We start from the raw sequence: 25,471 nt of genomic DNA on the forward strand, positions 1-25,471 counted from the left end.
GGGCGGCGCGGCGGCCATGGCGGCGGCGGCGGCGGCGGCGCGGCGGCAGCTGGCGCTGCTGCAGGAGGAGCGCGAGGCCGAGCTCGCCCAGAGCAGGTACCGGCCGGGGCCGGGGCCTCCTTGGGGAACCCGCCGCGCTCTCCCCGCGGGGGCTGCCGGCGCCTGTGGCGACCCTGGGGGAGCGGCCGCGCCGGGGGAGCCCTGGTGGACTCTGCGCTGGGGCCTGCCGCCCCCCAGGAAACCCGGCCAGCTCTGCCGCGAAGAGCGGCACGTCCCCTCTAGGAGGCCGCGCGGACTCACCCCTGTAGGGCCCGCTGCCGCCTGGGGGGGACCTTGCCACGCTCACCCCTACAGGGCCGGCTTGTCCCTGCAGCGAACCCCACGGGCCTGCCCTTGAAGGCCTTCTGGCACCTGTAGGACTCAGGATCCCCCCACTCACTCCCTAGGGCCCCTCTTCTCCTCCCCCAGGCCTTGGGGGTGCTGCGGTCCCGCTGCCCCTGCATCACCCCAGAGCCCTCCTTCCTCAGAGTTTGAGCCTAAACCATCTCCCACCCGACCCACTCGGATGCATGGTGGCAGGGACAGGGTGCTGCCAGGCCCTCCGGGGGCCAGCTGAAATGTCAGATCTCTGCATCAGTCCAGCAAAAGACTGCTGTGCCCCTGTGCATTTTCCAGGACATGGCAGGAGAGCAGCTCGCTGAAGGAACTGCAGCGCAGGGGTATCTGCTTGCTCAAACTCCAAGCTGCCAACCAAAGAACCGGTCTCTACGGACGGTTGCTCGTGACATTTCAGCCCAGAACATACAGTTCGGACGCCGAGCTGCCCTCTAACAGTTTTGGGCCTGGTAAGTGACATTCTTCTTGGTGCAAAGTAGTTAAATTAAGCGATGACTGCTGTGTTTTCTCACATTTTTGTCATGCAACATTTGTAAACACCAAGCAATCGATGCAAAAAAGAGGAGAAAATTTGTAATGACTAGAGGATGACTCTAGAGAAAAATGGCCCTGGTCTCTTGTTATTAAACATTTCATGGCACTCTTTGTACCAAAATGTTGATGCTTATGTCTTAACTTGGTTTTGAGGTAGGTAATGAGGTTCTATTACTTACCCTTTGATTTCCAAATGGAAAGTGGTTTGTTCATTTCCTTCCTGAGTTGCAATATTTCCTCTCTTCCATGTACTGTTATTTTTTGCTAGGAAAAAGCAGAGAGGTTTGCACCCTATGTATTAGCTGACATGCCTGGATAACTGTTGAAAATAGAGGCACTTAAGAAATGTGAACCCAACAGCACGTTGCCTTCTGGATCTCAAGAGTCCAAAGATGGAGATAGAGGGTCCACAAGAGAAGCTGACTGCCCCAGCTATTTTGCTCATTTAGTTTGCTCTATTTTGCTGGGTTAGTTGGCTTGCTAAACACATGTCATGAGGGACTGCATTGTTTTTGATCGTGATCTCACTGTGATGTTGTGTTAAAGAGTGTTAGGTTCAATTATATTTGATGCATTTTTTCCAGCCAGGCCTCCAAGCTGCTGACCTTTGAAAGTAAAAAGATTCATTGCTAATTGGGGTGTTAGCCTTGAGGTCTAAAAACAACATACATTCCTTATTGAAGAGCATCGATGTTGTTGCTGTAGCAGTGAATTGTTCTTGGAATGTAAGTGCTTCAATATAAGAACTGATAGACTTTACTAAGGGGAGCTTCCCTTAGTTTGTAAATATGAAATTTAATTCTCAAGGAGCGCAAGTGCCAGCTAAGTTATCCATGTCAGGTATCCTTTTCATAAAATCTCCATTTCACTTTTGTCCTGCATCATTTGACTGGCCTCACCTCAAAGCGACTGTGAAAAGCAGAATGACTATAGTGAGTCCTTGCAAATGTTTGGTTGTTCTTAGTTTTGACTGGCATATGGCAGTAGGAAGGAGTACAGTGTTGTATGACCTCCTTGGCTATTATTAAAAAGTAAAATGGATGTGAAATGGTTTGTCTGGGAGTTCCAGGAAGTCAGGTCCACCCAAGGTCTGTGCAAAAGCATATTGACCTTCAGAGTAGCCCTAGCTGTGGGGAGCACTGCTGTTCTCCACACCAAGATCTGTGGTGCATGGAGGTCTGAAGGCAGCTGGCTAGTGGCTCCCTGCTGCCTTCTCAGTGCTGATAGTCTCTTCACTGCCTCTTGCTTTGTGCTGGCAAAGCGAAGGATATGCTCCTTCTTTCAGAGCATGACAATTTCTGAGCTTGGCAGGAAACATGGAGCTAGAGTTCTGGTTGTTGTAGCTGGCCTCTCTCTCCCCACTAGGCTGTGCTGGTTTATGCTGGGTGAGGATGCTGTTTGCTTGTCTCATCAAAGAGCTGCTTTTCAAAATGCCCATTTTCACATTCCCTCCTCTGACTTGTCTTTGCAGGTGACATTGTGGGTCTTTATGAATCAACTGGCCAAAGTGATCTCCTTTCCACCGGCATCATAACGCGCGTCACCTCCAGGTCAGTGACTGTAGCCTTTGAGGAATCTCGAGATGGCGTGCTGAGCTTGGACCGAGAGAGCTCCTACCGTCTGCTCAAACTAGCCAACGATGTAACCTACAAGAGACTGAAAAAGTAAGAGCGATAATGGTGCAGCTCACCTAGAACCATTCCACTTCGGGGTGCAACAGCCAGTTGAAAGTTGCTGGGCTGATTTTGGGAAAGCTGTTCAGAGACTGATCTCAATTCACTTCACTGGTCTTGATTTCTCTTGTTTCCTATCTTATTCCCCTTAGTGCTACAGCAACTCCATCTTAGGGGAAGTATCCACCTTCTGGATGTGCTTTCCTCTCTCTGTTGACTGCTGAGAGAACCCATATCCCTTACTGAGCTGACTCAGCAGGGTGTCTTGTGCAACAGTGCCACAATAGCATAAATTTATGTACCTGCTTGTTGACACAATTCTGTCCCTCCTCTGTCCCCTGTCCCCCGCCCTCTGTCTTGCCCTCAGCTATGTATTTTGATGCTGTGTTGTACCAGCTCTGGTACTCACTGGATTCTTTTCCATCCAGACAGAAGTCAGTAGCTTTTTGGTAAAGTGCTGAAGAGGCTCAGCACAGTCTGACTCTATCAAACCAGAGCAGTAAGAGAAAGTGGAAATGTGTTGCCAGCGTAAGGGATGAGTGTGAGGAATGAGGGATGCAGGAGGTGGATAGGATTAACCTCTTTGGAATAACATCCTCGGCTTCAGAAGAGATGAACCTGTGCCTACAGTCTTCTGTCATTGGGGTATGGTGCTCTAGCCCTTAATGTACTTGGGAATCTCTGAAGGAATTCATATTGTGCATATAACCTTGCTATTTTCTTCTTTGGCAGGGCTTTAAATGCACTAAGTCAGTATCATGGTGGTCCAGCCTCTGATCTGATCGACGTCCTCTTCTTTTCTTCTGATCCAAGCACGTTTAGTGAAACGAGTAAGGCTGTTTTTTTTTTTTTCTTCCTGAGTTTTGATAGCAGACTGGTGGTAGATATTTTCTGGTCTCTAGAGAGAGAGATTTTTTGGACCCTCAGGGTCAGAGCTCAGATTTCTGAACTCTCCTTTCATCAGTCCATTTGTCTGTCCATCCACCTTACTGGTTATTACTACCCCGTCACATGCCGAACATGTGGTATGTCTGCTCTGTAAGCCCGGGACCATCACAGCCCGGCATATGCACCAAGACTGCTGTTGTTTTTGGTCTGCCTTAGCTGTGAGGTATGCAGGTGGAGAGCTCTTTTGGATGTATAGGTTAGAGCAAAGACATTACTGCCCTTATGCAGATTTTGAGCAGAGATCCTGGAAACTTATCCTAGGGAATAAGAAAGAGAAGAGAAAGAGAAACTTCAGAGGGAATAAGAAAGAGAAGCTTCAGTCTCCAGAGCAATCAGTGAAGCCTGAAGTTCCCTACCCACAGGATAAGGGCTCCATGCTCAATTATGAGGATGCTCACCTCTTCCAATGCCACAACTAAATGTGACTGAGGCAAAGAGCCAGAGCCTTAAGGGATGCTGTGATGCTATTACTGCTCTTCCAGTCCTGCAAATCCCCTCTCTGGAGCTGACCACTGAGAAAGGTGCTTTTGACCTCTCAGTTCATGACCTGATCTTTGAAACTGCCCACAAGAATGGAGATTCCTCTGGTTGATCTTTGTGCAGGTCTTTTCATCCACACCAAACAGGCTACTCTCTTTGCTGTGAGAAAGACACAAATATTGTATGCAAGTAATAAGCAATATTGTAGCTGGCAGCATTAAACACCTGCTTTTCATAGTGGCTTGTGAGTGGTTAGACATATTTGCCAGTGTAAAAACCCTGATCATCACTGGAAGTAAAAAGAGAAATATCCCAGCTGTTCAAGTAGCTAACGTTCCCTTTCCTCAGTGTATTGGGTAAAGTTGGGATCTGACATGAAGCATGCGGTGTTTGTGATGGGGCAGTTTATTTGCACACATTTCCAAGTCTGAAGCATGATTTAGTTTATGATGCATTTCTTATCATTTGGCTTTCTGCTCCTTTGCCATCCATAAACTTCAGAGATCAGAACCTGTCAGTGCTGCTTCTGTGATACTGAAAATCCATTAACTCAGCCTTCATGGGAATTAAGTGACTGTGCAACTGCCATAGTTAGAAACAGCATGAGAACTTGTGTGTACTTTTTTTTTACAGATGTCTGATCATGTTAAGTCAAGTTGGAATTGTGCAGGCTGTCTTAGTTTCATCACCAAATACTTAAAACCTCACAGATTAGCTTTGCTAACAGCTGTCCCAGAAACACATAAAAGTAAAATCCCTTTCTACTCTGATCTTTCTTGATGCAAGTCTTTGGAAAATGAAAGAAGAATTTAACAGCCTATTCCTTCAGAGGAACCATGGGGAAACCAAAGCCCCTGCCTGCTTAAAGCTTCTGATCAGCAGAATATCCAACCTCTTGGCAATTGCTAATGAAGGTTCTCACTGCAGCATCTCTGGAAAGAAGGGAAATATTACCTGGGTTGCATCAATTGGAAGATGAAGGCAGAGAGTAGATTAAGTTGCTTAATGTGATCAGGCAGGTAGTCTATCCAAGCCAGAAGGAGAAGGCAGGCCTCTCTTGAGGTGCAGTCAGAAGCCTTTGCCTACTCACCTGGCGGGTCACGCTGCTGATCCTTGGTCCCTTTGCTGGCCTCTTGCTTGTTTTCCTCCTTTCATAGCTCCCTGTTCTCTGTGCTTGCTGTTACAGCTTTTCTGTTATCTTGGTTACTGTATTTGGTTGTCTGCAGTGGTTTGATGCGTATAACTAGTCCCCTTTTTCACGTACAGTATCCCATTCCCTTTCAGAATACCTTCAGGCTAGATTTTTGATATAATATACCAAGGATGAAGAATTAATGTTAGTGTGAGTCATATCTCCCTAGTTCTAAGCACTGAGCTTAAGCTGAGTCAAACCTCTTAGCCTTTTGGCTACCACGGACTTCAGTGTACTCAGGTTTTTAATATTAGATAAAAGAATTAAATTTTAATGAACCACCTTTCTTAGCAGCTTTAGCTCTGCCTTTTCCCCATAGTGACAGAACTGCCTCTGTAATGAAGAAAAATTCCATTTCAAAGAATTTCCCAGATGTGCCAAAATAAGCAAAGATGAATTTCACCTCTCCCCAGCACTGAAGATATTGATTGATGGAAGCATTCAGCCACATTAGGAAGAGGAATTGCAATATGATAGGACAGTGTATCACCTGAAAACAGCAAAATGCTCTGGCAGGGTGAAAAGGCCTTCCATTCACCTTCTCACTATATAGCTTGTTTCTTGCCAAGCAAAAGGAGGTTGTGCTAGTCAGGAATTAAGTAATAATGAGTTTAGCTTTACACAGGTCCTGCAAGGTGCCTTGAGCTGCCTGCTTCCACTGAGTTGGAGGTGAAGGCACTCAGCAACTTGACTGGATCAGTCTCAGAATTAATAAGTTCCTGTACATTTTTATAAAACTAGATGTCTATACAAAGGAGACCTATATTAATGCTACTCCAGGTGGCAGTATAAGCTCCATTTCAATCAAGTGCCTAGAAAACCAAGAGTAGGAGTGACACTTTATTATAAACTCCCATGCAAAGAAAAAACTTGCACTGATACTTATGCAGGAAGAGCGATCAAGAGAAAGGCTCAGAATAGATGAGATCTGTGTCTGGAAGGGGAACCTTTACTGCCTTTTGGGTAAATCATTGGGAAGAGCCAGACTTCCTAATGCCAGACTTAATCTCCAGCAAGGAGATTAAGAAGCAAAAGGGCCAGTGGGGATCGTAAGCACCCAACTCCATGCCTAGATATTCAGGGGTGTTGTTCAGATGACAGGGGGCAAAAAAGGCCCCAGCAAGCTGTATGGGGAGCAGCAGAATAAGTGAAGCCTGATTTTGTATGCTTGAGAATCTCGGGGCTCTCACGTGGGTTCTCAGAGGTCAGAAAATAGCTTGAAATTGGTCAGCAGGTTCAAGCATTACTAGGATGGGAGCATAGACACTGGCAGGGTGACAGTCACACAGGGTGACAGACACACAGCAAGTCTGCAAGCTTCATGTCCTCAAGAAAGCAGGCTGTAAGTACCCGAGGTGTGGCACTTGGTACAGGTTTGAAATGCAGAGCACTTACCAGTAACATTGAGAGATGGAGTTTCTCATTCCAGCAGCAAAGCTAGCGGAATCCAAACACTGTCCTCTGCTTTGTTGGTGCTTTCTGCATTTGGCTGTTTCCTGACATGCCTTGCCCTTTGTACAGGAGAGGTGACGTCCACCACTTCCAACTGGGTGGGGAGCAACAAGCCTTCTGAACTGACCCTGAATCTCTGGATGTCCTTGGAGGGAAAAAGCATCTCCATCTTCTTCAAAAGATGATTTATGTGGGATCTCTTCAGGGCGTACTCAGAGAAGGTTCCACTACCCTGATGGACTTTTGTGGCCTGCTATCTGATAAATAGCTTATGATTGTGTTCGGGTTGTGCTGCGGGGCTATGTTTTAATTTTCTCACTACTAAATTGCAGCTGCCTGGATTATCTTGCAAGAGCATGCTGCCAAATGCTGTGTCTGGAGGATCGATATTAAAGTCTGTGTCATCCCAGGAGGGTGCCTAAACCCAGTCCCCAGATGATTAGACAGACAAGAAGTCTGCTAAAGCCAACTGAAACATAATCTTAAAATAGTTAGTGGCTGCTGGCATCTGACCAATGTATAATATTGGCTTGCTGAAGAAACCATCACTATGCGCAGAAGGATAATGGCAACAGCAACAATTTAGTGCCCTTTTCCTCAACTCCATCTGACTTCCATCATCTGCTGTTGTTGCTGCAAATCTGCACACAGCTGCTCTCCACAGTCTTTGGAAAATCCTGCTCCTTCCCAGGTGTAATGGGTACGGGCATGACTTGTACTGGGACAATGTCCTGGAGCATGAATGGTTTAGGAAAGGGTTTTTATGAGATGGCTGCAAGTAACTGGTAAGCAAAATCCCAGGCTTTTGATCTTCAGAAGCCTGAAATTAGTTGACATCAGCTTTTTCATCCCATGAACTTTTACAGGCAACAGGAAATCTCGGCACATGGGCTCTCCCACAGTTGCTGCTGTGAGATGTTCAGGTTGCTCTTCTGGGTCTAGTAGGAATATGTTTGGGCTCAGGGTTGAACATGGCCAGGCCTGATAATTGTTTGGGGGGGGGGGGGGGAGGGTGAATCCTGAACTGTGAGGGACAGCCAGGGGCTTCAGGGTCAATTCAGAAGGCTTGTGGTTCCCCATCTGATGGGGAGTGGTTGAGGCCAGCTCTCCGGCACAAAAGGCATGGTTGAAATCCGCCCAAAGACCATAAAAAGTACTAGGGCACTCTCGCAGCCCCACACTCATTGCTTGGCCAGAAGGATCATATTTCCACAAGTAGTGCCCTGCATATGATGCTGTTTGCCCATGCTCCCGAGCTGCTGTAATTGCTTGTAGATTGAGGGGAAGCGTGCGCTTACAGCATTGCATGTTGGAGCCCAGGTCCTTGCAACGCGCTTAAAAAGAAGTGACTCAAAATAAGTATCCTTGGCACAACATAGGAATGCTAGACAGGCTCCAGGAGGAATAACCCATGGAGTGGTCTAAAATCTAAAAATGGTGGTGTAACCAGCAGGTGGATGGGATCTGCAGATGGGAATGGGACTGTTCCCCACCACAGAGCATTTCCAATCTTTACCTTGCTGCCTCCAGAAAAGTATGGCATGAGACAATGAGCTTTCCAAAAGGTGAGCTCTAAACTGGATAGGGTTTCTGGTCTTGCCAGACTTGATGGGAAGCAAAATTTAAAAGCCTTTCCATAAGAAATACTCCACTTTACTCTCTTCTATTTTAACCTGTGCCCATGGCCCAGAAGCATTTAGTGCTTTTTCAATGGAAAGCTCTGCAAGAAATCCTTCCCTGACTATAGCTGTTGCCTTGCAGCATGCATGCAGCAATCCCTGCACCCATGCGTTGGGAGGCTTTACTAGCCAGCAGAGGCCAGCATTGCTCTGCTTGCTGCACACAGCAGGGCTAGCTGGGATGGATGCATGAATTTGTTTTTCGTACAGAGAATTCTCTGTTGTAGGCGTAACCCTCTGCAGATGTGCTGTAGGAGAGAGCTGGTACCTATTAGTTCTGGAGCAAGTCAAGAAAAAGCAGGAGGGTATTAATCTTTGTGTCCAGGCTGACTCGCATGGTCACGTGAAATGCAAAAGGCATTGCTTAAATCTAATTCTGCTTAATTGCCCTAAAAAGATACTTGGAATAAAGAAAAAAAAAAAAAAAAAAAAAAAGAAGAAGAAGGAAGGAAGAAGAAAACCCAGTGAAAAGCTAGGGGTGTCCCCAGTAAAAGCCAGTGCTGTAGACAGAGCCCTAGGGAAGCACCAGGGATTTACAGCAAAACTTCCCCCGCTACTTGTCCCATGCACTTGTACTAAATCACCTGCAATATCCCAAACACTCATTTTTTCATCGTCTGTATGACGCCTCCTGTCATCAGGGGAGCCGTGAAGAGGCTCTTGAGATTTGTCGAGAAAACTAGGCAGTCAGAAGAACTCAACAGCCAAATATTTCATAGGGAGAACAGGGACAATTCCTCATTGCAGGCTTAGTTACCTGCCTGGAGTTTGTCTAACAGTGTTTGGCTGTAGTTAGGTTGTACTGCAGAAGAGCTGATTATGGAGGTCCAGTTAGCTCTTTGTGCCCCTACATAGATCGTGAGGAATGTGTCTTGGAAAGTATATTGAGATGTGAGAGACCTTCAGCTCTGAAGAGCTTGACCTTGTCCTCCCAGGAGGGACCATTCTCTTGTAGGTGCGTTCTCACCTGTGTTTGATGCAAAGATTCTTTTCATGGACTTGAACATCACCCTTGGACACGTTCCTGCTACTCGAATTGCTGGTACTGTGCAGAAAAGGGCCTCACTTCCTCAGGTAGGGAATTGAGCAGAGCTGGAGGTGGTGATACAGAGCTCATGCTGCACTGCTAGAGCTGGGCAGATGGATGTCTTCTGGGAATATCTGGGCAAATCCTAAGGAGGCTAGTCATAAAGAGCAATTGGCCAGCCCTGCTAGAGCAGCTAAACCACATCCCTTCAGCTGGCGCTGCTCAGAGCCCAGCTGCTGCATGGAGATGAGGAGTTTAGAGGAGCCACAGCATCCCTGGAGAGGCTCTGCCCTCCTCCTCATCCTCACTAATGTGCCAAGCCTAGAAAAGAGTCACATTACCCAACCTGCCCACGCTGTGACTTCTGCCAGTGTGTGATTAAAAGGGAAGAGGGAGTGCATGTGGAGAAGCCAGTTCCTGAGCTCATTCGTTGAGCAAGGAAATATCAATGACTCCTACGCCCCAGCTGCTCCTTGTTGTGGGAAATGCCTTTCAGTTTTTAAGCTTTTCTTTCTTTTTCCCTGTCCCATAGATGCTCACTCTTCTTCTCTAATCACTGACACACTATCTAACCTCAAATTATTCATAAATAAAGCAAGAAGCAGGCTAACAGGAAAAGATATCATTAGTCCTGTTTCTTTCTTGCCCACCAAACATCATTTTAACTCCATTCTGTTATTTTTTTTTCCCCGGACATCTCATTTGGTTGCATTGCTTCAGAAGTCAGTGCACTGGAAGTTACATGGGAGCTGCACGTCTAACTCCCATGCACATCATGGGAGTTAGCCTATCTGAAGCCTGAGGAGGCTTCTCTGGTTTGGATCAAGCCCTTAACACAAAGGTAGAGATAAAGTGATGCCCAGAGATTTGTCTTATATAAGCTTTTGTGGGAACATTATTTTCAGTAAAACTCAATTTAATGAGTCATCATCTCTGCTGTAATTAACTTGCCATAATGAACACGGAGATTAGCAGCAGTGTTATGTGGGATGAGAATAAATATGGGTTTAAATTAGATAATTCTACAAGTTAAAAAAAAAAAGGCTTGTGAGAATTCTATCTTTTGTAATGAGACATAGCATCTTACAATGAAATTTGCATATTCTTTTCCCTTTTTTCTGTTCTGATCGTTAAAACCCAAACTAATTTTAGATTTCATCATTTACACTGGTTGTTTGTGTCTCCCCCTGCTTCCTTTTCAGTTACTACTGAGTGATATAAGACTGTTCTTTTCAGCTCACCGACACTGTAATTTTTCTACTTCCTTTCCCCTAGCGTTGTGTTAGGCTTGTTACCTAGAAGAGGAATGATTCATTGGAAAGCTGCTTTTCCCTCTATTTTCATTGACTGTTTGTTAAGTATTCTGACTTGACTTTAAAATAACCCCAGAGAATCTCCTCCCTCCAGGAAATCCTGACTGTTTGGTATTAGGATGAGTAAATGCCTCTTTAAATGTTGCAGAGTGTCAAAACAGACTAGCTGCAATCAAAACTGAACACTTTCTCCTTCTGAAACATAGGCAGGGTAGGAAAGATAGGGGGAAGGAGGGATGTAGGCTGGGTAACCTACATGGGTTATTTGTTCTGAAAGCAGAGCGAGCCTTATTTTGCCAGTCTGTGCTCTTGTCATGTAGGTAGTACACAGTGTGCCTTGCTCCCCAAAAGTGTTACTCTGAAATTGATACGGGGCAGCTACCAATAATATCTCATACGTATTCCTGGATTTGTGCCTCGCAGTAAGCACCCAAGTTATGGTGGAAGCCTAAGCGAATCTCCTGCTGTTTCCCCAGAACCTTTGAAGTTCTACAATGACTCACTAGATGCATCGCAGAAGGAGGCTGTCTCCTTCTCGCTGGCACAGAGAGAGCTTGCCATCATCCATGGACCACCCGGCACAGGAAAGACCACAACGATAGTAGAGATCATCTTGCAAGCTGTACAGCAAGGCCTGAAAGTGAGTATCAGTGGCAGGACTGAAGTGACAGTGACCACATGGGTTTATTTTGCATATTCATAGGGCTTTGCTGTGGTGGTTCCAGGACCAGCTATGTTGCACTGCAAATTCTGGCCTGGCTCTTTGCAAGAGCTGGGGAGTTTTACCTGCCAGCTGCAAAGAGGTGCAAAAAGTTTTGAAATTCAGCTCCACTCAGTACTGAAGACCCTGCACTAGTGCTGCAAAGAAGAGTGAGCATTGCCTTTGATGTGTGTAGACTATGGAGATGTCAGTGGCTTACTTCTAATAGTTGTGTATGCCGGTCTCCTCTCTGCCCTGCCAAGCATGTTGTTACTCGAACACTGGTGCTCCTGTGCTTTGCTCTCCTTGGCAGTAACAAGCCCTTGATTTCTCCCCTCCCAGGTCCTGTGTTGTGCCCCTTCCAACGTTGCGGTGGATAATCTGGTGGAAAGGCTGGCCGGCTACAAAGCCCGCATCCTGCGCCTTGGGCACCCAGCTCGCCTCCTGGAGCCCATCCAACAGTATGCTTTGGACGCGGTCTTGGCCCGTGGTGACAGTGCTCAGATAGTGGCGGATATCAGGAAGGAGATTGACCAGACCTGCGTACGTGTCCCTATACGGTCCCTGGCAGGGGTTAGCTGCATGCCAGTTCTCTAGATTAGCAGTACTCAATCTGCTAGTCAGGCAAGCCATCTTGTCTATAAAGGAGAATTAGTTCTAACCCTTTTTGGATGCCCTAAAAAGACACCAGCTGTTACCAGGTGGTCTGGATTGCCCCAAAAGGAAAGGTATTTTAGAGACTGCACCTCTGCTGGGAGGTGTGACTTAGCTTCGTCATTCACCAGCTGGTAGCATTCACCTCCATCTGCTGTAGGGGGAGCAGAGGGCAAAAATGCTCCTAGTTGTATTCCGCACTGAAATGGCAAAATCCCCATCCTTATTGCTGCTTTGTGGGGAGATGCTGTATGCTCTGCTCTCCAGAGTGTCTGTCTGGCATTGTTAATGCAGCCTTCTTCACGAGAGGAGAGGAGAAGTGTTCACATCGTTAATTCATTTCCTAATTAGATACCTGGCTGTCCTGACACTCCCACTCTCAGCCACCTCAAGTAGAAAGCAGAGTATGCTATAAAAACACATCCTTAATTTCTTTTTTCACTATCTAATTTTCTTAAACTTAATTTAAGAAGTAGCTCTTACTGGAGATAATAGCTTCTGATGCCAATTGGATTTTTTCCCCTCTTCCCCTTCTGGAGGCAGCATTGTTCAGAAGCAGTTCTGCGAATGTATCCAACTTGAGAGATCTTGCATCTTACCAGAGATGCAGGAGTTGCATCTTCATACTCCTGCACACATGCTGTGTGGTATTTGCCCAAGTATATATATCTGCCTTTCAGATAAGGCAGTGCACTTTTACTTTTTAAATGATGCAGACTGAACATGGCTTCCAAATTCATAAACATTAATCTGCAGCCACTATTGTGGCAGCAGTTTACTTAAGTTTCTGCAAAAGTGGCTATGCATGATGTGCTGCTGTTTTCAAGCATATTTGCAGTTTGAGCAGCTGAGGAAGTCACTTGATAGACAGGTTCTTGCAGGTTTCTGCACATCAATATAAGAGAAGGAGAAGGCATCTGAGGGCTGGTAGGGTTGTACTCACAGCTGAGAGGCAGATTTATGAAGAGAATGTAACTAGCTGCAGGGATGGAGACCTGATTGTATTCACAGCTCAAAGCTGAGTTTTTGTTATTTCTTAATTCGTTTTGCAGCTCTCACTAGTGATTGATTTTTCTTTTTTTTCTTCCTCTTGGAAGGCACTTTGAAAGGTGGGAGGAGATTTTTCCCTGCTGCTGGTATACTGATTCTCCATAATAGAAAGGAAATGAAGGAGAAAGCAGAGCCTTCAGTATTAAGGTTTCCACCTGCTTCCTCCTGAGCAGAGTAGAGCACATGGCAATGGGAAGCTGGAACTGGCCACCAAGGTTGTTGAAGTCAATTACCAAATGGAAAGGCCTACAAGCTATCACAACTTCTCCAATTCAGCTTGTACAGCGATGCTTTGAGCTGCCCATGGATCAGGTCTTCTACAGAAGGTGCTTCTGACTCACTAGCACCTATTCTTCTCTCTGGGCATCAGAGAGCTCAGCTCTGAGGTCCTGGCCCATGTCTTACCTTGCAGGGCTGCAGGAGCTCTCTCTAGTTTTGGCATCCCAGGTTGTCTCATCATGAAGAGGAAAGTGAAGGGGCAGCCAGGCCTGACAGCTTTGCAGGGCCTCTCCATGATGCTGAGGGAGCTGTCTGGCTCCTGCCTGTTGTCCCAGGCTCAGCCTGGGGAGACAAAGTACAACTAGGAAAGCAGAGGAAATGCTGTGGGGATGGGCAGTGCCAGACTTGTGTCCCCTCCTGCCTCAGTTTCTCCTCTCCAGTGTATTCCATACCTGCCCCTTTACTCAAACCATTCCTTTCTTCTCTCTTTCCTCGACCACTAGCCCCAACCATAAGGGAAGTAGCAGTATATATGAAAGCCTGTGCTCTCTTTGCATGGTTTTCAACCCTTTTTGGCTCCTTCCCTCACTTACTTAGTCTGTGAGCTTTCCAAGACATCAGCTACTGGATGCTGTTCACACTGCTGGTCCACCCATTTGAGGAATGACTTTGGATGGGGACATTCAGCTGCTTATATTTTACAGGCAAGGGTATAAGAGCAGCACCAGAGCAGCAAGAGCAGGGAGCCAGGGTGACAGCAGGGCAATACTCTCACTGCCAAGGGCACAGTCCCACTGTACTTGTGCAAGAAGGGCAGAGCAGGTGTGGTGACAGTAACCGGGGTCAGCCGGCAGCCTGGATCACCAGGCAAGTCCAGAGCAATAAGGCAAGGCTATCATAAAACCAGGAAGGCAAATCAACCATCACACAACCCTTATAGCTCAGGAAAGGACCAAGTCTGACCTTAAATGCTGCTTGCGGACCTATGGACAAAGGGTACATGGGTAGGGGCCCAAATAAGACAGGGCAGGGCAGTTGGAGCCTGCTGGCACCCTGCACTCATGAACAGGAAGTTGGATTTGAGCTCACTGGGCTTGACATCTTCCGTGGAGCCCATCCTGCCATGCATTTTACCTCTAGATTGGGCTCCCTGTAACTAGGACCCTCAGCTGCTTTCAGAACTGAGATTCAGCCAGATGTTCATCCAGCAAATGTCAGAGAATGGTTGCTGTTAATTTTCTGACTGGATCTTTTTACAGAACAAATGTTAAGCTTTGTCCAACAGACACCAGCAGTCTTATTCTCTGGTCTTCCTGCATTTTTAGCAAAGAAGAAGTTGACATTAGTCTACTCTGTCCCTTTAGGTCAGCTAGCAGTATTGTGCCTATAATGAAAGTCAGGATTGGTGTCCACACTTTCCCTTTAGATCTAGCTTTTCATACTTGATCTCATTTAGCCATAGGCATATTTAGTCTCTACTCAAAACAAAAAGACACATACAGGATTACAGGATCACATTACCTGTCTCTCTGTCTGTGGTCCCTCCTTTGAAGCCTCTGAACCCATTTACCAATTTTGACTATACTTAGCAGACATACAGATGCCTCAGAGACATTAAATTCCTACAAACTTGATCAAAACAGGTGGCTAGATAGAGAAGAGAGACACAAATCAGTGTCTTTTCTAACAGGAAAGGCTGCAGTCTGAGCTGAACAGTGTTACTAGGCCCCCATCTTCCCAGTAAACCTTGTCGCCGTTGCAGCTGCCCTTCCTCCTTGTGCCGAGATGCTTTGACTGGACTGTTGGAAAGACCGAAGTGTCTGGCCTTCTTCCCGCTGCTCTTTGGGGTGTTTGGAAAGTGCAGGGCAGAGCAGGAGGGCTGAGCAGAGGATGTAAGGCTAGGGAGTTGCTCTTAAACATTCACAATTCAGGACTATAAAAATGTGCAGGCAGAAGAATTCAAGCATGGACTGAGTTTAAGAAATAGCTGTCTGGCTCAAGAGTGGTAGTGTTACTCCTGCAAGAGCTCCCAGATGGGCTGATGCACAGTGGCATTCTCATTTTGCTGCTCCACACTAAGAGTCTGTGATTGTATCAGTGTCATCCATCTTTTGTGTAGACAGAAATATTCTTTATGCTCCAAGCAACGCTAGGGGTGGAAAGGGCTTTCTGGTCAGGGGAGGGAAGAAAACCCGAGATTTTCTGAGGCTGGTTAGGATAAGCCAATGGATCGTGCTGGACACAGAGAAGCCATGCTGGATCTGTTATCTTTGGCTATCTAAGAAGCTGCTAGACATATTCCTAGGCCTAGAACTGTCTGTTTTATATTGATTCTTCTGTTTCACAGGCAAAAAGTAAAAAGGCTCAAGACAAGGGAGAACGGAGCCATTTTCTAAGTGAGATAAAGGCCCTGAGAAAGGAGCTGAAGGAACGAGAAGAAACAGCCATGACTGCAGCCCTTTCCCGTGCCAGTGTTGTCCTTGCTACGAATACAGGTAAGAGATCCTCTTTTTCATGCAATTTATATATGTTAGAACAGCAGAGGCTCTTTTACATGTTAGATGCATCTCACTGCATATCAGGGCTTTACATCACTTACCAGGATGCATGTGTTCAGTTGGTTTTATAAATTGCCCAAGTGGAATAAACCACATGGGATTTAGGGAGCTGTTCCAGGTGTTGGTCAGGTGGTGCAAGCAGGCACATCTGCATCTACAAGGAGGAAAGTAATGCCAGTGCAATCAAAGGGAAAACACAAATGCTTAACATCTAACACATGCTAAAGTGCTTTTCTAGATTGGATGCACAATACACCAAAGCCCAGTTATGATCTTCAGATTTGGTTGTTCAGTGATTATTTGCTGAAGGAAAATGTGAATAATTTTAGGTTATGAAAAAGAGCATCATGAGGCATTCACAAGTCACTAACATGAAGGTTAAATGAAAGAGAAATCCTTCCATTGTGTTATTTGCAGGGAATTAGACTCTTGCTTTTGTAACTTTGCCTGAAAAAAGATGAGGGGAGTTAATTTTCTTTTTTTTTAATAACACTCATATTATGCATTGGTCAGGTGAAATTCTTTCCTGGGGCTGTAGGGCTTGCTAGCAGTTTGGAAGTCTATGCAATTCTGTTTCAGCAAAAGGTAGCGGACAAACAGATAAATAAAAGGTCTGTATTTTGTGTTTTCTGCAATTATAGCAATCTTGATATTTGTCTGAAATGACCTCGTTCAATGGGACTTATTTATGCAAGCCAAACTGCTCTGTTGCTAGGTTCAGCAGAGAGACAATTTAATCATGGCAACACACAGGGATACCAGTGACCTTTAGTTAATGGGAGTTCAATAAACTCAAGTCTGTAGGGCTAGAAGGGAACAAACACATCCGCACAGCTGTATGCCACATTGGTACAGTCTTCTTTTGGATAGAGAGACCCTTTTTATTAAAGCCTTTTTCTTTCACATGCATCATGGCAGAATCTCAAAAACCAAGTTCAGACTGCACGCAGGAAGAAGTGTCTCAGTTGAGAAATTGTAACATCTGACATGATGCAAAGCTGTACAGGCAGCAGGATTTACAGCAGCAAAACAAAATCATCCCTAATCAGAGCTGCTTTCAGAGCCACACTGCAATAGCAGAAGAGCTTTTGAAAAAAACATTTCTGTAAATGCTGTAAGCAACAGTCTCCTTGTCTGGCACACTGGCTTCTTAATCACTTCTGGCCTCCCTTTTTGTTATTAATTACAGCAATGTTTTTGAAATTTACAGTTCTGATCAATGCATAAATCAGTATCATTTTGTGTCTGGATTATAGCAGGACCTTTGTGAGGATGAGGGACATGTCTCTATGTAAAAAAAATAGTCCTTGCCCTTATTGCCTGATTACAGTCTGCTGTGCTTTCCTTTCTTGCACTGTCCCAAGGAAGGACATGGCAGTGCAGCCAGGGACAACAAGGTTGAGGAATCAGCATCTCTGCTGCCGAAGGCTGATCTTTCTCTCTTGGGGTCTCCCTCAGTACATCAAGCAAGGCGAATCTCCAGCCTGTCATCCTTTCAGTTTTGGTTGCTGGAAGGTTTTGTTTGCATTTGAGGGCAGAAGGGAAGTGGGTGTTCATTTTGCTCTGCTCCCACTCTGTGAATTAGTCAAGCATATTGTTCTGTTTATCATGTGTTTCACTGTTGTTTTCAAAGATACTTGGAAGCCTTCGGGCCCAGATGCCAGGACAAAAAAGGACAAACAGAAACTGGCAAAAACAATTCTGGCATGTACACATAAATGTATGTATATTTGGCATGGACTAGAGAACTGAACTGGCAAATTCCTGCCGAGAAAAGTTATTCTACCTCCCTCCCTCAATCACAATTAAAGTGTGCGTGATTTATGTTAAAAATGGGTTGCTTGCTCTTTGGTGCTAAACTGGGTACCTTCTCGTTTAATTAGGTGCTTCCTCTGATGGCCCACTGAAGCTGCTTCCTGAAAATCACTTTGATCTGGTGGTGATAGATGAGTGCGCTCAGGCTCTTGAAGCCAGCTGCTGGATACCTCTACTGAAAGCGCCAAAGTGCATCCTGGCTGGGGACCACAAGCAGCTTCCCCCCACCATCGTCTCACACAAGTAAGGAGAGGTTCACCGTCCTGCTTCTCCTGTTATTTATGCAGCCAAAGGCTTATAAACTCCTCAGGTTTCATAACATTTTATTAATGTGGTTTATTTGGCTGTATTCTCCAGGGGCTGGGTTTAATCGCACAGCCAGTATTACATCAGAGCTGTTTTACTGATAGTGGCTGCTTAAAGTTTAATGCAGCACTGTCTGAGCAGCCTTTCCTTATCACATGATGACATAACGTTTGGTCATGTTACCTGCTGCTGTCCAAATCCCATAATGATAAAGCTTTTGTAGTCAGCGCGGTGCTGGAGAGTGGCCTCTTGGGCTGATGGATGCCCACTGGGCAACTGCTCAAGGGCTTGTGAAAGCTTTGAGTTTGCAGCCAAGATGAGCAATCTGGCTGGCATCCTTCAGCCTCATGCTGGAGCTGCTGAGTGAACTCTGCCACAAGGCAGATGTGATGCTTTTGACCGGGCAGGAGCAGAGATGTGGCCTGCAGGAGGCTGCATGTTGCATTGAGTTTTGTAGGAGCACGCTCAGGTGGGTTATCTTTGTGGAGTCACTGAGGCAAACCCCAGAACTGTAGGTGATGTTCTACCACATCCTGGCCTTGCTTGTGGTGGGATTACTCAGTCACATCATGACAGGGAGCTGTCTCGCTTTGAAACAGGGCTGTGCCCATTTTGAATAGGTGTTCCAGGCTGCATCAGGGGCATGATCAAGCAGCTGAATACCTAGCCTTTTCTGCGATTGCCGCTTGTCCTTGTCTCACACATAGTTAGGGTTTGCGTGCCCACAACAGAGAGCATCTTCTATACAGAGAAAGCCCAAGGCGGACAAGGAGGGTGAGCGCAGTGAGGCAGGAAGAGCAGGCAGACCGTCGTGCCAAATTAGACTTCAGGAAGGAAGAGCTGTCACACTGGAAGCATCAAAGGTAGCTCCATGGCAGCGTGTAAACAGCCCTGCTCAAAAGCCTTTGTAATGAGATGGGGACCTTCCCACTCACTGCAAAAGGCTTTGTGCAAGGCACAGGGACTGGCAAGATAAGCTTCATGAAATGAGAGGATACTCTCCTGGCTTGTGCTGCTGGGGGGTCACTTGTGGCCTTCAGTGTGCTTATCAGCATCCTTCCCTTGGTCATCTAAAACATGCCCCGGCTCTGAACAACTCTATGCGTTGAGCTGGCCATGTTTGCTTTTGTTAGGTTTTTTTCTTGATTGAAAAGAAGTGCTTATGCTATGAACTATGACTGGATTATTCAAAATGGTGTTTATTTTAATAGATCTCTTTCCTGAGAGACATGTCATTAGCAGAGATGTATTTTTTTGAACTCTCTTTGCTTACCAGTTCAGTGTTTGTGCACTGGGAACCAAGTTCTTGGTTTTCTCTCTGTTGTGCCCTGAAATTTTTAAAGCAATTGGAAAAGTTATTAAAAAAAAGCATATCTAACATATCTAACAGTCCATATCAGCCATTCAAGTTAGTAAAATGGTAAACGGACAGAGAGTGAATGAAACAGGGAAAGTCTAATTTCATTGACTGATGTTTATATGCAGATTTTAAAACCTTTGATTTAAAAAAAGATCATCCATTTTCTAAGTGATATTTTTCTTCTGTCTGCCTAGGGGCTTAGCCCAGTTTACTTTCCCTTTGTTGAGTGCGGGCTCTGTGGAGTGTGAAGACTCATGCTCTGTTTAATCCAAGTCTTCTCTTTTCTTTATTAAATTCTGCCTTTGTGGTATTTATTTAATGTATTAATGTGGGAGTTGGCCCAGTAAGTTGCTGCAGTGCTTGTTATCACACACACCACAGCAATTACAAAATTTTGCAATATGTACAATGCGCACATTAAGAACAATTAGTTCATGGCAAAGAGCTGTAGCTAGTGCAAATTGCCAGTGCTTCAGGGAGATACACCAGCTGAGGAATTTTTCAGTGGTTTAAAATAAAGATGTGTGCATGTTTGTTTATTGAGCTTTATGTCTGAAATTACTGAACTGTCATTCAGCATGAGCAGAGACATAGAGCTGACTTCATAAACCCTCTCTCCTGCTTCCAAAAAATCATTAACAAGATACATATCTATAATCTCACTTGAATTTTGGACATGGAAAGTGAAGCATCCAAGGGAGGCGGTGGCTCCCAGCAAGTAGCTAAGAGATTGTACAAATAACGTTAAGGCACTGTATCATGTTAAAGAGAAATCTGATATTGCCATCGTCTAATGCAAAGCTGCTTGTCATTTTGCAGTTCTCAGCAGGCAATACACACATTCCTCTACTGTCTAGCAGAGCTGTTTAGGTTTGTGAACTGCAGAAGAACCTTTCTGGTACCCTCTACCATTCCTGTCTCTTACTGTTTATTTACTGCAGGTTTGCAGGCTCTGTATCTGTGCCTAGGTTTTTCCATCTGTAAGCTGGGAATAAGTATCTTGCCTACACACAGAAACCAAATGGCTAGCCAAGGCTGGGATGTTTTTCTTCTTCATTATTCTTCTTCAGAGGGGCTGAAATCTGTGCAGAGAAGATCACGTTGTTACTATTCTGATCAGGGGAGAGGCAGTTGGAGGTTAGTTGGGAGCCAGAGCCAGCTTAGCTCCTGGTAAATCTGTGCCTGCTCGCAGTAGAAGGGAATTAGGTTTAATAATTTGGCATTCAATAATAAAGCTACTCTCAATGGAAAGGAGCTTCTTGCCTGATGTGCAAGGTACTGTTTGAGGTATGCATTGAATTACCAACAAGAAGTTTGCAATCTGATCCTTGTAATTTCTAGGTTTTCATTCCAGCCTGTTGAGAAACTGCAACATAGCTGCGTGATGTCCTGGTCTTTGCAGTTTCTTCAGCTGGCAGGATTCCTCTCAACTGCATCTCTGAGCAGCGGCACTGCTTTGAGATTTTCCATCCCTCTCTGTGCTTGTAATTTGCAGTAATTTGTTCCAAATTATGAATAAACGGAGAAGAGAGAGATGAATGCCCCTCCTCTCCTTAGGTTTCTGGCTGTGGAAGTGCACGTTGTCGTATCTCAGGCCAGAGCTCCAGCCACAGCAACACTGACTTACAAGATCAGAAGCAGTAGATGGATGAAAACGCTCACCAAGTATTTGCCATTGTCCTGAGGCAGCAGCAGTTGGGATAACTACATGATAGTGAGGCAGACGGGGCTGCCCAGCCCCTCAAACAGGGTAGAGATTTATTTCCTGAAGACTTATCAGGCTAAGGGCAGAACACAGTAAAAATTCCAGCTGTATGACCAGGGTTCATTTGTGTGACCAAATGAACTGACACTCACCTGACATCAGTTTGGGCCCCTCAGTGAAATAAAATGGATCTTCTTCAGATGAAGAACTATGAAAACATTTACAGCATCTGTCCCGTGGTAACCCTACTAGCAAACATTTCACACCGGCATGGCAGAGGGTTTCCCATACTGTTGGCATGTATGCTGTGTTACTGTGACAGTCCTCACAGCCCATCCAGAGCTCTGGAGCTGAGGACACTGGTTCTTGTGAGAATGGCGAGAAGCACTCTATCACTGGTCCTTCTCTAACACTTCATTCTTGCATTTAGTCAAACACAGTAGACACTGCACCAAGTGTCTTGCCAACCACCCAGCTCCCAACAGCATTGGGAGTTGATTCTCTGGGGAGTTGGTTTTTGGTTCTCCCAGCAATAGTGAAGGCATCGTCTGCGCTGCTTGTTCACTCAGTAAAGACAAGTGAGTGATAGTAGGAAGTAGCGGCTGTGTATTTGGAAACTGAGCAACATGGCTGTTGCCCATACCGTAGGGTCTGGCCTACCTGTCATCTCCTCTTCAGTCCCTCAGCTCAGTCTGCTGGTTTCTTCTGCTCTTTCTCACGATGGTTGGTGCCAGAAGCCTTTACTGGTGCTGCATCTTGGAAGATGGTAGCAGAGGTCTTCACTGGTAGGATCTGTCTACCTGTAGATCTGGTCCTGTTTGAGGAGTTGCACTGTTCTCTCCTTCAGTTTTGAGTTCATGCTTATGCATTGAAAAGCCATCACCTCTTTCCTGCCCTTAAATGTGATCATGATAGCCTCTGTCTCCATGGAAAAAAAAAAAAAAAAAGTTCTGCTCCTTAGTTCCTACAGGTATGACTTTCACCAAACTGTTTATCTTTGATGTTACCATTGCTTTTTAAAGAGCTCAATAGTCTTGCTGTGCGTTTTCAGTTTGTTTTCCTTCTACATTTTTAGAATCCTGGTTTCATGAAGAACTGGTCTGTGTAAGATTGAGAGAGAGCATGGGTAGAAGTCAGATAATTCTGGCTTTCCAACGTTGGCAGGGTAAACAAGAAGTCAGTTGTTAAGTCAGCTCCCATCTATTGTGGAGTAATCCGTTTTGGACCAGAAGCTCTAGTGATGCTTAGACTCTATGTCACTCTCTGCCTCTTTTAAAGTTAAATATGTTTAAAATAGAACAGAGAGAATCTGAATCAATCATGTTAACTGATTTATGTCTCTGCTTTGTCTACTATTAAATTATGCTCCCAGAGACTTGCTGTATTCAACACAATTATTGCTCAAGGCATCAGAAGGTCTGTGACCCTGGTGCTGGTCAGACACAACACCAGCCACCAGCTCTGTCTTACAGACAGTTGCATCTTGAGGCATAAAGTGCAAAAAGCCAAGCTGACTTCAGCTTATATGAAGGATTTATGGGTTGTGTCCTCAAATGCTGGCATTCTCCAGAGAAGCCTCTTTTTTTAGCCTAAAAGGTAGAGCTGCTCTGATGCTGCTATGTATGCCAGTCTGTCTCCTCTCAGTTCCCTCAGTAACTCTTGAAACTTATTAGCTAACTTGACGCAGATCTGTCAAAGTGTGGAAGTGTTGGAGATCTTCAACTCCATAAAAGTAGATCACAAAGCAGAGGCATGAGCCGATTCCTTCACCTGGGGGAAGGCTGGTATGTGAACTCAGAGGGACTAGCAGACACAAGAGAAGCCACACAGGAGGGAGCCAGAGGAAGCTAGACTTTGAGTTCTGCTAGCTGTGCAGCTTCCTATATTTATTATTATTATTTGAAATATGTTAGCTTAGCACTGGAAAACTCCGGTTAGGATCCCACTGTGTTAGGCATGATATATAATCAGAGATAGTCCCTGTTCCATTCTAAATAAACAGTGCAAAGTGGAAAAGAAGGATTCTTTTCTTCATTTCGTCTTATGTCTTACAGGAAATCCGTGATGACACCAAGGTCTGAGCAAGCCTGGCATTTTTCAATGAGCTTATCTTTCCTATCTTTTCCCTTACTTTTAAAGGCTGGCATTTTATTAAGTAAAGTTAATTAAAAATGGGTATTTCAAAGCTTTGCCCATTGCTCAAGTTGTAGGTGGTGGTGGCAAGAATCAGCAGCTGCCCTCTTGAGCCCTCAGCTAGGCCTCAGTGTTGATGGACACTTCCCTGGAGAGCTGCAGGAGTCCTTGGGCTTGGACCCTTGCTTGCTTCTGGAGCCTCACAGCTGTGGACATCTCTTCCTTCCCTCAGAAACTGTTCTTTTCACTGTCAGCTAATGCTGCAGTGCTCACTTCCTGCCTCGCTGACACTCAGGAGGGGACGTTTTCTGGACCCTTGGCTCTCATTAGCAAAACCTCCATGTGATAGAGTCCACCTGTTCATCTCCATAGTGGATGTCTCCCTCAGCAGCTGAGATGCCATTAACCTCAAAAATGAGGCCAAGGTTTTCTTTATAGCAAGATTTCATCTTATTAGATAAGATCTTATAATGAGGTAAGAAAGGCTGAACATCTCCTAACTGTAACTCAGACATAACTGGCAGCTAAGTGGGAAGACCAAGAACGCAGAAAAACAGTTAAGTGGTAAATAAGGTTTTCTGAGCCATTTATGCCTTTGCTTCTCATCTCTGTGGGAGCCCTTGGTAGCAGGCCAATGGGTATTAGCTGCAGATGGGTACACCAATAAGTATTATCTTGTATGTGCGGGAATTAGAGCGGGTGGTTGTCATACAGACACTGCATCTGGAGTCTTCCAGCTAGTCCTAGTCACAGAAATAGCAAAATTTGCCTCTAGCATACCAGTGCATCCCTCACGACTTTGCTGTCTCTATGGAAAGGGCGATTGGGCAGACTTTTACAAAGGGAAGCAGAGTAATGCGGAGTATCTTGTCCTGTGGAAAGAAAGCTGAACTGAGACCCCTTATCCTGGTGGAAGGTAAAATTGTGTAATGCTGATAGAAAGTAGTTTTTCTTTTAAAGCTCTGATGTCATCTATTGAAAGCCTCCAGCAAGCATTAGCTTGTGAGTGGAAGAAATGTCAGTGAGATCCAGCTAGAATAACTGACAGAATATGGCTTGATAGCCTTCCTAATTAATTGCAAATATTGATCAATTAGAACAATTTATTATGAAAAATCTAATTATTTTAAATTTAAACTCCTTTAAACATAATTAGCTCTTTTCTTTACAAATCTGAATTCTGGTATTGTTTAATTGCTGCAAGAGTAAAAGCATTTGCTTTATTGAACATGGCACATACCACATTCTACTCTTTGCTGCACAGGCTCCCTTTACAATGCAAATAAAACAGATGCTGGAGAGCGCTTTGCATGGTCACAGTCTCTGCAGTCTGTGAGATGAGACAGAAAGGCAGATTGCTTCTACCTATGTAATGTTAGGTATTTCCAGAGGTCTGATTAAGGAGCCGAATCACCCGCTGGCTCCCTCCCTGGTTAATGGGAAGAGAAGCACATTTCCAAGGAATGATTCACTCAGGGAACAAGTCAAACCCTCCCACCTACCTGCCTCTCTTCCTCCATTGATGGCACCAGACCCGGAGTGGGTGGACTCCTATTTTAGGGGCCTCAGTGAAGGGTCTATACTTAGCTGGGATGAATGTGGACTGCCAGAAGGATTGTCCGTTACTATGAGATATGAAGCCGGTCCTGCTTAAGCAGGAAGCCTTTATGAAACAGGAATGCTGTTATACTTTATAGGTGTGATACTGCAAGCACAGTCACACAACCAGGCTCCTCCGTGGCTTATGTCTAGCTCCAGGAGCCAGGTCCCATCTGCAATGCTGTCCCCAGTCTAATGGGTGCCCCAGAGCTATTATGACCTTTCTGTTACTGGGTTTTTCCTCCCTGCGCTCAGCATTTGTTGGGTGCATTTTGCAACACCTTTTCCGCTTGAGGCTGTGGCAGTTTTGGTGAGGGGGACGAAAGGATGATTCTTCCTTTCCCTTTGATTTACCTGTGTTTTAGCTCTGGATGAAGAGGAGCAAGGGGCTGAGACACAGGCAGAGGTTTTGTAGGCCAACAGTGTGGCATTAAAGCTGGTGAGAAAGGTGCAAAAACGTAACACCTGAAGCTGCTGTTCTTCCCCCCCAACTCTGTCGACAAAACTCTCTGCCTATCATTATTGGATTGTCTTCCCAAGAAACAATTTGTCCTCCTCGTTTTCCTAGATCATAAGGTTGGTAGCTGCCCCATGCACACTTTACAGTACGTTTACTTAGATCTTGTCCATACTGGATGTTTTTCTCCAAAAAGAGCTTGCAGCAATGATAAACACCAA

The 25,471-nt window shown here is 45.4% G+C and overlaps 1 protein-coding gene across 1 annotated transcript in view; it reads left to right on the forward strand.

Moving 5' to 3' along the window:
• The first annotated feature begins 16 nt into the window (after positions 1–16).
• IGHMBP2 (immunoglobulin mu DNA binding protein 2) overlaps positions 17–25,471 on the forward strand; it is a 45,081-nt gene continuing 19,626 nt past the window's right edge. Inside the window, exons 1-8 of the mRNA XM_062576405.1 lie at positions 17–96; positions 676–845; positions 2,402–2,594; positions 3,336–3,433; positions 11,171–11,334; positions 11,737–11,937; positions 15,665–15,812; positions 17,759–17,933. Coding sequence (XP_062432389.1) covers positions 17–96; positions 676–845; positions 2,402–2,594; positions 3,336–3,433; positions 11,171–11,334; positions 11,737–11,937; positions 15,665–15,812; positions 17,759–17,933 — 1,229 coding nt within the window. The remainder of the gene's footprint in view (positions 97–675; positions 846–2,401; positions 2,595–3,335; positions 3,434–11,170; positions 11,335–11,736; positions 11,938–15,664; positions 15,813–17,758; positions 17,934–25,471) is intronic.

Source organism: Rhea pennata, chromosome 5 (genome assembly GCF_028389875.1).
Source record: "Rhea pennata isolate bPtePen1 chromosome 5, bPtePen1.pri, whole genome shotgun sequence".
Classification (NCBI taxonomy): Eukaryota; Metazoa; Chordata; class Aves; order Rheiformes; family Rheidae; genus Rhea; species Rhea pennata.